The sequence below is a fragment of the Oxyura jamaicensis genome, chromosome 9 (assembly GCF_011077185.1).
Source record: "Oxyura jamaicensis isolate SHBP4307 breed ruddy duck chromosome 9, BPBGC_Ojam_1.0, whole genome shotgun sequence".
NCBI classification, from domain to species: domain Eukaryota; kingdom Metazoa; phylum Chordata; class Aves; order Anseriformes; family Anatidae; genus Oxyura; species Oxyura jamaicensis.
In genome coordinates this window covers 4,261,632-4,277,163 of record NC_048901.1, presented here as the reverse complement: position 1 = coordinate 4,277,163, position 15,532 = coordinate 4,261,632, and the positions used below count along the sequence as shown (strand labels likewise).

Here is a 15,532-nt window from a genome sequence, read left to right as displayed (position 1 = left end):
TTTTTTTTCAAATGCTGCTCAAAAAGCCCCGAACTTGATGGGTCCAGGCAGAGGAATCCAAGCAGCTTTCTCCCTTTTCTTTATGCCATGAGTGTTCCAGCCCTGACACTTGTAGGACTAAACTGCATGGGCAAAATCATGAATTTCTACACAGAAAAACATGTACATAGAGTCCTGTTGGCATAAAACATCGGCCTCCACTAGACAAATCATTTTATAGAAGTGGGAGCTGCCTGTATGTTTGTAAACAAAATAAAAAAACGCACCCTGAACTTTTCCAAGTGGTCTTATAGAATCCCATAATGGTTTGGGTGTGAAGGGACGTTAAAGGCCACCTAGTTGCAGCCCCCTGGCCAAGGGCAGGGACCTGCCACCCGCCCAGGCTGTCCAAATCCCATCCAGCCTGGCCTTGGCACCTCCAGGGATGGGGTTATTATCCACGGCTTCTCTGGGCAGCCTGGGACAGGGCCTAACTGCTTTCATGGTGAAGACTCTTGCTTTACTTTTTCACGGCACAAGAACGTGCTCACAATATCAGACTGACAACAGCTATTTTAGCATCTAATGAGCTACGTTGTGGTGTTCTGTACCCTGGACAGCTTTTCCGTGCAACATGTGTTTTTCATTTCACATCTCCTGTCAGGCTTTCAATCCCTTTTACTTGAACTCCAGAAGAGAGTAAAATCATACAAAAACCAAAACTAATGAACCTGTGTTGCTGGTACCAATTAACATTCACATCCACAAGGCTCTTTATTCAACTAAATCCAGAATTAGCAAAACCAACCCAACTGTAAGTTGTTTGGTCTATATTTGTTAAGCTGTAACAGCCTCTACAAACATATGTCTTCTGGTTGGTATTTCAGGCAAAAAAAAGAATCTTTAGAAGAATAATATTTTGATTAGTAACATGTGTGTTTTGAAAGATTAATACTGAACTCCAAAGGAGATTAAAATATGAGCAGAAAGTACAAGCTAAATACACATATGTGCAAAGAGCTTTCATTCTCACTGAACGAAACGTCTGGTTGCAAGTCATTTGTTTTTATTATTGATCATACCTGCCATTAGTACTCTTTATTAACTGATATTCACAAAAAAAATCCTGTCCTTGTAGAAAAATTTCAGAGCATTACTAAAAAAGAAAGAGATTTAGCATATAACAGGAGTGATGTCACTCTGTTTTGTTTTGACACATCTCAAATGAACTTCCAAGGCATCCTAATAATCTTAGGTAGTGCCCAAATGTTGACCTCTTCTCTATTTAGTCTTCCAGAACTTCTCCACCCAAGTAGAAAATAAAGAACAAAACAGCCAGACAGTGCTTTTCAAGAAGTCTTAATTATTTATGCTTGCAAATGCATTGATTTATTTTAGGGAAGCAATCAGTTCTCTAATTGCGCTGAACATGCAATTACATTTTAAAATAGATGACCAGCTTCCTGGACCACCCTCTCATTCTGCTGGCAGCTGGGCATTCTTAAGTGACTCCAGTTGAGAAAGCACAACTGCATAAGTAAATAATTTAAATGTTACAGGCTACATGCGGGAACTTTAACCCTATTTTTTTTCCCCTTGTTTTTTAAGGAAGTAAAACACTCTTGTTGGCTATGCTGCCAGAGCTTTCACTAGAACCTCTGACATCCAAGTGAATAAATGAAAATACCAGATTTCCTTCAAACATGCTCCTTTTTTTAGGCTCTGGAAATTTCAGACCCCACTTCCTCTTAAAATTGCAGCAGAAATTAAGATGCAGAGATAGCAATCATTTCTGCCAAAATTTACTCCGACATATAATTAGCACTCCAATTAGATTCTAGTCAGACGTTAACAATCATTTATTACTTTATATGTAACATGACAATGATTTTGTGGTAACAGACTCGCAGCCAACACAACAGCTCTCACCTTGCTGTCGTTCATGCTCTTGTCTAGCAGTTCACTAAGGTAGGAACAGTTACATCTAAACAAGGGGATGTACGCACAACTAAACGCACTCTGCCAGGCATAAGGTCAGGCCTGGCCACAATTACTCAGTCTTTCTCTTGATGTAGTGACGCTGAATTCAACCAGATTACTCTTCACAGAGATCAGCTGGCAACTGACGGAGGGCAGGCGCTGGGTGGAGGCGGAAGCCACAGCACGTTGAGCGATGCGCTGGGGCACAGCATCCCCCGCCCCGCACGGGCTTATCAGCGGATCTCACTGTCCAAGGCAGCACCTCCAGGCTTTCAAATCTCACAGATCAGCCTCTGATCTTAGGGGAAAACAACACAGAAGCTCAAGTACCATCCATGAAGGACTGCTAGGCCCCGAGGGAAGGCAGTGCCCTAACCAAGGGAAGGCATTCTGCCAACCCAGCACCACTGCGAGACGCAAGAATCAGGTGTGGGGAGAGGATAAGGCTTACGATAAAGAGATTCACCTCTGTCTTGCTGTTGCTGCTACCCCTAGGTTGGGGATAGCACTTGCGGGCATTTCAAGAGACCAAAGTACCAAGCACCTTACGAAAGTAATGGAGAAGGGGGGGGTCTGTCACCTGATTCCACGCATAGATGTATGTATCTCTTCTGTGGGACGCACATCACCCAGTCACACTACAACTAGTGAAACCCAACATCTGCCTATGAGGAACAAGTGCTGGAAGCTCTAACCTGATGCAGAAGAGCACCAGTATGAGCCCATACTTTACAGGTAAACTGATCCCACTTCCCAGCTCAACCATGCAGACAGCAGCCTACATATTTGAGTTGGAAAGATGCTCCAGTGGGACCAAAAAACTAATGGAAAATTCTGTATTTTTTTTTTTAAAACCAAATCCACTCAATCTATTTAAAGCAACAGAAGATATTTAAATCTGGTTGTTATAGGCATTGTCTTTTATTATTTTTGTTGTTATAGCCATACCACTGTAGCAGCAAACACCGATGCCCCAGCAGGGTTAGTATTTATGAGAAAGTCAACAGAACATCAAACAGAACAGGAAATAGTGAATGTTTCCTGCCAAGCTGTCTAAAAACAGTCATGCTGTCAGCACTTACACTTCACTAGTCTTCATTTCTGTTATCTTACAGACAGAAAAAGTCTGCTAAGCTGAGCCCGTGATAGTACCAACTAGAAAGTATTATTCCTCTCCAGTCACAGTTCACTCTGTTATTTTTGCACCCTTAGGACTGAAAATATTTCAAGAAAGTCCTTGTTAGTTAATGACAGCAGGACTTGTTTGGCATATTGGCTACAGGGAAAAAAACCTGGAGCTGCAACACAGACAAAAAGAACCTGCCCATCACCATTTTGCCACCTTCTTTTTGCCCTATAAATGCTAGTTGCAGTTAATTAAAAGGAACAGTAAGCTGCCTACTGCTTCCATGTAGTTTTCTTCAGGAACAGAAAATATCTTCATAAACAAGAACGAGAGGAGAAGGGTATGCCAACATGTTAGGCTTTCAGTAGCATAGGCACCAATCTCAGTGTGGTTCCCCACAAAGCCCGTTATTAAAAAAAAAAAAAGTTTGGTGACAATTCGTTGTTTTTTTCCTCTCCTAGGAAGCGGCACACATTCCAAACCATACCAAATATACTCTCCCTCCCCCAGAGCAGCAAAGAACCACAGGCAAACACTCAGATGCCCAGGCAGCTCCAGATACGGGTGAACAGAGGACTCACCCTCAATAACCACAACTAAAAGGCGAGGAAAAACAATGATTTTCTAATCCCTGAATATTTCCAGTTAGTATCATCTACCTAAATTCAGTAGCATTACACGAAAATGCCTCTAGCTTCACTGTTTTAAGCCTCCAAGCAAATAAAAGGAAGAGAAGTGGGGAAAAGAAAAAAAGAGGGTGTGTGTGGGAGGAAACACGTGAGGGGGAAGATCTGGATTTCTTTTAACTTCTTTAGTTTTAATTCCTGTATTTCTTGTAGTTTAATCTATTAATATCCACATATATAAGAACTTCTTGTTTTTAAAGGCTTCATCCTTTTAACTGTCAACAGCCAGTTGATACACAGGCTTTTGTGCGACTGCAGCTGTTTTACCAGGGCAAAACGGCAAGGCCCAGTTTAGTGCTTTTCCTTGGAAACAACCCTCCTCCCTGCCAGCCCCAGCGCACGCCTACCTCCCCCTCTGCACAGGTAGCACAGCCAAGGCTTATCAGAAGTGATGCAAACACCACCAGACTGATTCAAGAGGGGCTGAATGTCACTGGCATGCTCCTCTGTGGTGGCCATGCCACTGGGGACTTCGGGCTCCACGTGCCCAAGAGCTGAGCACTTCCCAGTCCTGCTGCCGCTGCAGCGAGGACCGTGGGGGAGCCACCACACTAAAAATCACCCCAGAGGTTTCATATCTCAGCTCTTCAGGAGTTCAGGAGAACTGGAGTTCTTCAAACTCCAGTTTTGACAGTCATGTGCCATCTCCCATCCTTTATTACACAAACTTCTGAACGCTAAAGAAATTTGTGCTTTCAAATCTGAATGCCTTTAGGATTAGGAGCTGGGCTCTTCTAAAAAACACCCTGGGAAATAACGGTAAGAAAGAGAAACCCAGAAACATTGGGGCACAAAGGACAAGTACAGAGGGGCTTATAGCTCATTCTAGCACACCTCAGTACCCATCAGCATGAAACTTCAATGCCAAGCCTCTCTGCTTAAACCCCCTCTGCCCCCCTGAACCTATGTATGCCACATTACTCCAAGGTAACAGATGGCAGCCCTGGCAGCCACCTATTTGCTTAATTGGTTCAAATATTTTTAAAATAGACTTGATACAGATACATTGAGACATTCCACTGTATACTTAACCATCTGTAAATACTGTGTAAGCACTGAACAGGGATCCACTGGAACAGAAATGCTTTAAGGGAACAGACATATCTGACAGATTCTTCTTTCAAAGAGGAGTCACCACCGTTTGTTTGAATTATCTTTCATATAGCAGCTGTTCCAATAGCAATCATGTATATAAACCCATTTGCTTAATGGACAATTTTATACTAAAGCCGAGAGGGAGACTCGCTACTGAACGGCTTCACTGAGGGTGAGGGAGGCCTGGCTACAACAGCATAACACTGCAGAGCTGTTCAGTGAGGAGAAGGAGCAGAGAGACTGTTGGTTTGGGGAACAGGGATGCAGAATTCCTGGAAGAAGTGGGTTTTAAGATGGCGAGGATGGCAAGCTCAGATAGGGTGCCCAACAGACAACCGACATACTGTTCCCTGCACAGAGAGGCATTAGTGGAGGCTCGGAGACGAGTGGGAGAGACACAGCAACAAGGACTGAGGACTGGAAGGAGCGAGGGCAGCAAAGCAGGGAGTGGGAAGATACAAGAATAAAGAATTGAGGGCAAGATAACGATTAAGTGCAGTTTACAGGCCATGTCTAGTAAGCTTGAAGGGTTCTCACTGCAGGAACAAGAAAAAAAAAAGGCAGATAAACTTCATACCAATGCATGTCAGTTACACTGTCCTCCCGTCCTAGTGCTCACTGCCATGTAAGTTACTTGTAACTTCCACCCCAATCTGCCCTGCAGTTACCCTTGCTGGTGGAAGGATACAGAGAAGGCAAAAAGGATTTTTGTACCAACTTGGCTACATCTCTGAAGTACAGTAAGTATCAGGAAGTTTCTGAGATATACACCCACAGCAGAGATAAATCTACCTAGACTGCAACCTTTTTTTCCTCATGTATCTTAGAGACTTCTGACGCTGTTGTTATACCACAGGTTATTATTTGACTAGGAAAGAGGGTATGCTAAATTTCTGCTCATGTATTTCCTTCATTTCATGTTGGTTAGTTGTCCTAGGCAGCCTCAGAAACAGCTCTCATTAATTCTGGTGGAGCTATGAGGATAAATTCACACAGCAATTTTATGTAACATCCTATGACTTAATTTCAACCTGTGCTCACCGTGCAGCCATTTAATGAAATGGTGTCAGAAGAACAGAAGCACCACGTAACGACATAGTTCAATGAGAAAAACAACTTACTCATGTAAAAAGCAACCAGTGCTTAAAGTGCGGTGTGAGCTTTGAAGCAGGCGGATGCATTTTAGTAACTAATTTTCAAAGGAGAACTGCGTATGGTACTTCACTTCTGTTTTGTTACTGCAACTGCTCTTTGTTTGCTGGTGGAAATCCACCCGCTACACACGAATGGAAGGAAAAAAGTGTTCCTACATAGTGACAATGGGGACACGATAGCTCAGCACGTTTTAGTATGCATTGCAAGTGTGTGAATACAAACGATATAGACCACATGATATTCTGGAATAAATATCAAAGTCTACTCATCACTGCTTTTAACGCTCACCACTCCCTTTCTCCCTGCAGGGGGATCACTAAGCCAGAGGTGGGGCCCAGGACTTGCTTTCCCAAGGACCCTGTCCGTCAGCGTGCCGTTGCTCTGTACCATGCTCTTTCCTGTGTTTTGCTCAGCCCAGTTGAGAAGTCTGAAGGCACAAATCGGCTCCTTCACCAGGTATGGTCAGGCTCTGGCCCCTGAACTGCTTTGGAGACTTGAGACCACTCCAAGGCTGTTCTAAGAGCAGAGCTGCAGGTGTTTACCAGCAGTATTCCTCTAACACCTTCACCAATTTCTTTGGTAGAAAGAAAATAAAGTATTTAAAAAAGGCCATGACATTTCTATCCACACATTTCTATCGTCAAAAGAGACTGATGTTTCTACAAATACCTCATGTTAATATATGTCCTGTGAAATGCAATAGAGGCATTCCTAACAAAAGGCATCAAGCCTGGCACATGCATAGCAGTGTGAAGAGCTCCTTTATGGGACAGCCTCCAGAGATGATGTTATTTAAATCAGCATGGTCCAACCAATAGCCCCGGATGGATTTCAGCCCATCACTTTCACTCTGAAAGACTCAACACTCTCCAAATACTTTCTCCTGTCCTGCTCACAGCCTGGGAAGGAGCGCTGTATTTGCTTCCAAAGGGCAGAGAAGGGAGCTGTGGAGGAAGGTAAGAGCAATTAATCCTAACATGAGAAGAAACACAGAGACATTGGTAAAGGTGCTACAGGAAGACTCGTGGTAAACACCTGCACCTGTAAAGGATTTCTCTCTAACTCCCACAAAAGACAAAAGCCTGGTTTGAACTCCAAGTGAAACATTCTTTGGAAGTCAGAGGATTCCCTGCGGTGGGGGTAGGAGCTGAAATCCTACAAGGGTTACAGGCCTCCTCAGATTCTCCCAGAGCCTGGCCAAACCTCAGATCAGAGAAGGGTCTCACACTTGAGAAGTCTGAGAAGACCTAGAACTGAAGACCACTGGGGAACTTACACTGAGACACAGACACATTTAACACATAGTCAGAGACACCGCTACCTGTTAAAAAAAGGTAAAGGGTATCGTCTGTGCAGAGCCATTGTGCTCACCACATGGCGGGCCTCTAACTCAGCGTGAGGAGAGGCACAGGCACGGGCTTTATGAAACACCTGAGCAGCCAGAGCTTCCTTCTTGCCGGTAAATCAGAAGCACTCATTAAAAACAGCTGGCATACATCAGCTTACTCAAAGAAGCAAAAGCAGGTTTGTCTAGCAGAAAACATACATGGATAAACAACGCATTTAAATGTCAGCTTAAAAAAAAATAAATTATATTAACTGAAACCAAAGATGAAATTTATTTTTTTTCTGTGCTAACCATATTTAGCCACTGCAGTTTCAGAGAGATGTTTTGGTACTACTCTCGTTCATAAATAATGACACTCAAGGAAAGTATTTTTTCCCCTTTATTGTATCCAACTCGGTTGCATTCATTACATTTCATTATATCTACATCATTTAATTTAGGTCAACATGTCAAAGTAACCTAGAATCATGTTTGCCTCAAGTCAGCCGAAGTTACTCTCAAAGACAAAAAGCAAACAAGCCAATTTCAGACTCAACAACACAATTGCCTTGTACTTCCTCCACACAACATGAATCCAGACGTGGAGAACCACACTCAGCATTAAGACAATCACTACAAAATTGACAGCTTGCGAAATAAACACAATACCAGCCACACAACAGCCAGAGTGTGAAGAAAATCTTGTAAAAAGCTAAGTGCTAATTAAAAATGAATCAATTGGTAACTTAAAATGTAATAGGGTGTAATTTTTTCTTCAGTTCTTTGGGAATTTTGATTTGAGGCTGCAGAGGTAAGACATGGTTCCACAGAGGCAGCAGCAGACCCCTGTTGTGCCGCGGCATCCAGCTCCATTTCCCTGTAATTACCTGGGACCCTGTGACGGTAGCTATAGTCCACACTGCTAAGCTGGCCACACAGGACAAACCCCCACGTCTCAGAAACATCTCCACATTTCCTCCTGCAACATGTTTTTCTACAAGCCCAAAGCCCATCTACATTCTGTCATCTGACGTCATTCCAAACCACGCAGTATTCGGGTTCCAGTTGCTAGCAGCCTTCCAGTAGCCAAGCAAGGGCCTTTTTGTGGATGCCAACCCCCAGGTGCACGCTGGGGAGGTGAGGCTGGGCAGCGCCGTCCCCAGCACTCCGCAGGAACTCCCTCCCTGTGTTTGCAAGGCACCGTGCAAGACATAAAAACAAAAAGCCGTCGTGTATGTATCATCGGAAAAAAAAGAGGTACCAGAGATAAGAAGCAGCCTACTAAAGATCTACTTAACCTACGTGTTTAGGTTTTAATTACATACCAATGACAGAGAGGGAAAAAAATAAGCTATTGCACTGAGACCAATCTAAAAAACAAGGAAGAGAAGAAAGGTAAAAACAAACAAGCCTCCTGAATTTCTCCTGGAAGAGAAAGGCTCTGGAAGGCTTCACTGACACACTTGAGCATGTAGCACTAACGCAGCTTGCTGCCCTCTTGTTACAGTGCAATTCGGAGCCTGTTTGTGTTCTGCTCTGAAAGGGACAAACCGAGAGAAGCACACAGAGAGCAGGCAGCTCTTGGTTTTCGTATATTTTAGAGGAGAGGGGGAAATTGCCCAGGTCAGCAATGGGAGCAGGGGGCAGACTGCAGAGCAGCTGTAAGAGTCAGGCAAATGATTTGGCTGAGCATGGCAGGGCAGCCCATGGCAGGAATGAACTTGGAGACCGTTGTTCTGAGGCTCACTGGACGTTCACTGCGTGATCTTGGGCAGTTATCATTTTGTTTTGTTCTCCTTATCAGCAAAACCAGAATAAAGTCAGCATAACATAAGAAAATGCAGTCGGTATAAAGCAGACAAAAAAATCATCCAGCTTCAGAGAAATACTGTTGATTTTTGCAAAATGCAGGCAATCCTGAACTGGCAAGCGTTACACATACTGTCGGTAAGTCTTTGTTATTTGTGTAATAATCACACCCGTGTCACTACTTCGTAGCCTTTTGACCTTGTGCTAGCAAAGCTACAAACATGTTTTGACTTCTGGAAGTGACATATGCACTGCAGAACTGCCTGCTAAAAGCCACAGTACTAAACCTCCTCTCTGCCCAACCATTCTCCGAACCCAATACAAGGCTTAACTTTCCAGATTCTCCCTCTCTTCCCTACTGCTGTTCATATTCCCTTCTCCAGACCTCTTATTTAACCTTGTAAACGGGGGAAAAGTTGATGCGGCTTCTATAAACTGAGATCATTTTGAGTTACTCAAGCTGACTCACTCCCCATCAATTCAAAACAAAGCATTATTCAAGTGACAGATTCAAGAAAACAGGAAAAACTACATTTAAAGCGAAGTGCTCTGCTCTCACTACCTGCAAAATGACTGCCTATGTATTTCATATTAAGGGTTTATTTGCATGAGTTATTCACCAACCTGACGTATCTTTCTTGGAGATCTCTTCATTTCTTTCCTCCGTTTCATTGTCTTCTTCAGCCTCTCTTTCCCCACAAAGTCTTTTCTCTTTTCCCCCATTTTCTCCAGTGCTTGTGAACTCTTTCTAGACCATTTTCTTCCTTTTTCTCCTCCACCCTCTCTGTGGCTTTCTTCCCTTATCTCTCTTTCTTCATTTGTGCGTTAGTTTGATCCCCGGTACAAGCCTCAAATGAAGTTCCTAGAATTACTCAGGAGAAGAAACGGGCCCCTTTGTCTGCCTGCAGAGGAGGGAGCCTAGCAGCTGGAGAATGTGCAAACAGTGCATTCTTGTCTGTGCCCTTTGCTTGGTTTGCTCTTACATCTGGGCTCCAGCAGCCAGCTGAAAATGATCAGATCCTTGTCAGGTCCACACCACTGCAGGTGTCCTTGGGATACCCCAAGTGAAGAACAGCCATGAAATTAGTCATCAGACACAAAAACTTTTTTAAAAATTGCTGATTAAGGAAATTACTTGTAATGTTGGGTTTTGTCTTTGAAGATGTAGAGGATATTAAAGATAAATTTTGGAATGCAGACTCATGAACAAGTGTCACAGGTAAAATACAAATATAAAAAAAAGTTGTTCAGAACTTCATTATAGTTGCTAACATCCTAAACATACCTGGCAAGTTGTCTGTCCTGAAGAGACCATGACAGCTCAAACACAAAGACTTCAAAAGCAGAATCTTCACAGACCTAGACTGCAGACAACATCCCCTTCTGCCTGCGCAGTGAATAAACTCTCCTCAACCACAAAAATGGGGATGAGGCTTTTACTCTGTGCATGTTTTTAGGATTATTTCACCAGGCTATCGCCTCAGCTTTAACCAAAGGAAAAAAAAGGGCAAAAAAGCACAAGCTAATACATTAAGAAGCCTACAGAGAAATAGATAAACATCTAGTAGATGGCGTGTGAAGCCCGGGCATGTACACGTATGTATAAACGCATACAGCCTGTTTATCTCTAACAACATGGTACATTCACTGGCTGTATAAAGGCCTTACTTTAGCTCACAGTGGACAAACAGTAGACATCAGAATATCCTCAGAAGAAAGGAGCCTTTCACAGCCCAGTTTTCAAAGTACTTCTGTCCCTGGAATAGCTCAGCTAACACTGTACCTTCTAAACAAACAAAGTTTTCACTGTGGAGGCTATTTCATTCATTGGCCTCATTTTGAACATGGAAGTCTAACCCGAGCGCGGCTGTGTGGTGAGAAAAGGCCGTACAGCCGGGCCCAACGGGGTAAGAACGGTCAAAGCTCCGTTGTTGTTATCACCCTGGGTACCAAAGCAATGGGTGTTCTCTGCGAGACTGCAAGCATTGCAGATTACTCTTCCTTAAAGACTGTGCCACACCACTGAAATCACCATAAAATAAAACAGAGTCACAAACACTTCGTTACCTACCTTCAGAATTAAAAATTAGCTCTAAAGCTAAAGCTATACAGCTACAATACAAAAGGAGCCTTTATTACTTGTGAAGAACACACGACATAAAACACACGTTGGAAATAACTGGGACCTGTTCTTTCAAGGAGGAATTGCACTGCTCTCAGGTAAGATAAAGACCCTTCACCCCTTAAAAAAATAAATAAAAAGGGAAGTCCATGTAATCCAGATTCCGCTCAAGAAAGACAGGCAGCGTAGGGTCACTGGACACCACAACTTTCTACACTTGGCTGCAGCACGACGGAAAGAAACCTCTGCCAAAAAAAAGACACGTGGAGCAGCAGCCCAACTCCAGCTTGCTAATAACTTGGAAACTACAGAAGAGAGATGAGGAGCAAGACCCCCCACAGGCCCTTTATGAAAGCATCGTCACAATACTTTATGTGAAGGATGAGTGCTGCAGCCAGCAGTACTTAGCCAAATTAATTGTGACCTGGAAGTAATGATATAATGCAAAGTTTCATCATAACCAAGTGGCTAGCAATCGGATTTCTAGAAGCACTGGGCAGCCCACCCCTATTCTAAAAACTTGCAGAGAACCCTTGCTGCAGTTGCAGACAAACGATACAACAGACGTTAATTTCCCTTCCTTGTGCACAGCTAGCCAGCTTCCTAGGCGGTGAGCGTTCACAGCGCAAATTTCTAACAAGCCTTTTTTGTTAGGACACAGAAAGAATTTTGTGACAAAGCTTCAAAATACACTAAATGATTTACCTTCTTTTGGATGATGCTGATCAGTTTCACTGACTAGTTCTTGTAAATTGCCCTCTCTAGAAGAAATCAGTTAACAGGAAATAACTGGGCGATGACTGAAGCCCCCCGAAGTACTGCCACACACCATGAGCACCTGACAGTACCACCCCCTTGCATTTGCTGAAGACTTCTGTAATTAAGGCAGAATGTCTTACCTGAGCTGAAATACTGCAGCTACTACACTGCCAATAAGATATATGATTATATACATAAAATATACATAAAGTATAAAATTTCTATATTTCCCACTCAACCTCTGCTTCCACTTTATATCTTTCATAGCACTAAAAAGTTACTTATGTATCCCCATTCCCATGATTACTCTGATGCTTTTTTTTGGGTCTATGAACAGAATTTTGAGCTGAATACTTGCAACATTTTTTCTACATTAAGCACATAAATACGAACAAAATGAAGGGAAAGCATACAGCAGAAGAGGTGATGTATTTGAGGGCAGCAAGGAGCTGACAGACGCAACTCACTACTCCCCTGTTCTCTGGGAGTTAACACCAACTGGCTCCCACCAAATTGCTAGGGCATGAAGGACCCCTGCCCAGGTGCTGTTACAACTTGGGACGACAGAGGCCCAGCTGGAACTTCATACGGGACAAAAGCAGTACCAGAAAGCTCAGTTCATCCACCTTCCCACTTCCCCTACTTTGTAGCAGCCAGTTATTTACAGACCCTTGACTGCCGCAGTAGCAACTTGCAGGATGCTCCAACGCGAGATTTACAATGCCAGGTTTGGCACAACTGGAGCACAAGGTTCTAAAACACGCAGAGCAAGATGCAAGGGGCACCAACACAGCCCATGGAACGCACCAGGGTTTTTCTCTTCTACAAGGATACTTGCTTCTGGTACAAAAAAAACAACAACAAACAAAACACACCACCAACAACAAAAAAACACCAGTGCAAGTCCAGCCAGAACACTGAGATCCTGTGGTGCTTTTCTACAAGAGCAACGCGACGTCCTTATGCCTGCAGCACAGGCACGGCACCAGGACAGGGTCGTCCCCACGGATGATGAGCGGAGAGGCCCATGGGGACGATGGCGCTGCCCGGCTCCGAGCCTCGTAGCTCTGCAGGGCAGCTCCAGGCCTGGCACCGCAGCAAGGGGCCTTCTGCCCGCTGGCTGAGGCATGACGGCTAATTCGTCTCGTTCTGCCTTCATGTAGCTAGAGGAGATTTCATCTGGAGGATAGGCGTGTTGTACCCCAGCAGGAGTTCTCAGCATGAGGAACTGAACGGAAATTTGGCTTTCACGAGCAACACTACTGGCAATCCCAAAAAGTACAGTAAAAAGATGGTAACTTCATTAAGTTTCTCAGAGACATACATATTCAACACAGCAAGCAACAGAGGCTTCAGAACCGTGGTGCCTGCTGGTGAATAAAACGTAACATCTGGAAGTCCCTTGGTGCCCCCGCTGAGCAGCGTAAGTGAAACCAGAGTTTGGCCTGGCGTCTTCAGATCTGAACCTCGGTATCTTTAGAAGACCATCTCTGCAGATCTGCCTGCATTTGCCTTCGAAACCAACCCAGAAGCCCTGATGAAATCCAGCAGCAGTACATTTCATCACGGGGCAGGAAGTCAGGCTGACAGAAGCAGCAGATACTTCTCGCTGCCCCGCAACTGAAGGCTGGACGTTTTAAAGAGAGATTGAACAAAATACAACTCAAACGCATGAGCAGTAATTAAATGTTATATTTTTCAGTTACCAGTTTAAGATCTGTTAGAAACAACTGAAAAACAATGAAACAAAACCCTAACTCCCTCCTCAAGGGATCCAGACCATCAAATTCAGCTGTGCTTCATCAATCTCCTCTGTTTTTCTGGTATTCTTGCAGCGGAGACACAGCAGAGCAAGAAGTTCTTCTAACAGAACGTCGTTTCTATGACTCTAAGTTGCAATTAGACGATGCAGTACTTTAGCTGGTGTATGGACTTCAATATGCTCTCGTAGGGGACAACAACCCAGCACAGTGCCTGGGCAGAGCCCAAACCAACCGTGATGGTCCGTAGAACATTTCCACAAAGCCTTTTCCGCGCCGTGTATCCTGTCTGACAGTGAGCCAAACGCTAACCTCTGGGTGCCCAGCCAGCAGGACCAGCAAATCTGCCGGCCCTCCGGTTGCAGACACCTCGGGGTTTTGACAAGAGCTAATGGCACGCTGAACTTTGGTGGGAAGCCAGGAAAGACGAGTAAGCCTCTACCAAGCTTTCACGAGTCAGAAGCTTGGAAATACTTCATGAAGGCCTTCAAAGTTGACTGCAAAGGCAGTGCGGATCTAGCGAGGTGCAGAACACAACCCGCATTTGGTGCACGGACAGCCAGAAGCAAGAAGCGAGGCGGCCCGCGGCGGAGCCCCGCTGCGGATCCGAGGGGAAGCCCCCGGGGTGCACGGGCAGCCAGCTGCACGGCCAGTTCCCGTTCTGTGCGGGGGGAGGCAGAGAGCGCTGCTGGGGGCAAACTTGGAGCAGCGCTGACGTTTCGCTTACAACTTTCCCTCTTTCTAGTCTACTTAATGAGCTGTCTCGCCTGAAGAATTAGTAAAGGAAAACATTTGAGCTGCGTGAATCACAGACGGCGTGACACGCTTATTCATCTAAGAAGGAGTCGTTTGGCTCTCCTGACGCGCAGCTCCGAAAAACCCGAAGGGAGCGCGGTAGACGACCGGCGAGCGAACGCCGATCGACCGGCCAGCGTCAGGGCGGCAGCCGGCGCTCCCTCTCCGCACAGCCCAGCCATTCACCGCCGGTGCCGAGCTCCCACCGGGGGACACAGCAGCGGCTCCCGGACCCTCCCGTCCCCCCTCGCACCCCGGCGCTCACCCGCTGCTGGAGGCGGCCGCTGGCGGCGGTGGCCGCGCTGTGCCGCAGCTCCGCCGCCTGCCCCGGCCGCAGCAGGCTCCGCGTGAAGCGCCTCGTCCTCTCGCCGGCCATGGGCACCGGGAGGCAGGCGGGCAGGCACCCCTCGCTCCGGCCGCTCGTCAGGAAGCGGAACTGGGCTTCTTTCCCCCACCGCCGCCCGAGCCCGCTCCTCCCCGGGCCATGCGCAGCGCGGCGGCCCCGCGCCCGGAGCCCTGAGGGGCGGCCGCGGCTCGTCCCGCCCGCTGAGGCGCTGAGGCGCGGGGCCGCTCCCGCCGCCTCCCTCGCGGCGCTCGGCGCTGCCCCGGCCGCCCTGTGGGGCCCCGCGGCCGCCCCGTGGGCTCAGCCCGCCGCCCGGGTACCACAGAGGGACGGTCAGCCCGGTACCACCCGCTGTGGAGCTCCCGGAGCGGAGCCCAGCTCTTGTGGTGGGGAGGAATCGCCTCCTGTCAGCCCCCTGGTCTCAGCGCGGGCGGGAGGTGTTTGGGCAGCCGCGATGGGTGCCAGGGCGCTGGGCATCGCCCAGTCCTTCCCCTGGCACGGCACCCCGCTCCCTTCACTGACACGCACTGACGGGTAGGCATGTTAGCCCACAGAGAGACCCTAGCCCGTGGTGGCAGGAATGCTGCTTGATGCCT

General features: G+C 46.1%; 1 protein-coding gene across 5 annotated transcripts in view; it reads right to left on the bottom strand.

Moving 5' to 3' along the window:
• DOCK10 (dedicator of cytokinesis 10) overlaps positions 1–15,037 on the bottom strand; it is a 153,080-nt gene extending 138,043 nt beyond the window's left edge. For 2 of the 5 annotated variants that reach the window (XM_035335209.1, XM_035335211.1), the window contains exon 1: positions 14,859–15,037. In XM_035335209.1, coding sequence (XP_035191100.1) covers positions 14,859–14,969 — 111 coding nt within the window. In that variant the 5' untranslated portion in view covers positions 14,970–15,037. Of the gene's footprint in view, positions 1–9,781; positions 10,053–14,858 lie in introns of those variants that run through there. The other 3 variants (XM_035335214.1, XM_035335215.1, XM_035335218.1) reach the window with 2 other exon arrangements.
• Positions 15,038–15,532: the final 495 nt, after the last annotated feature.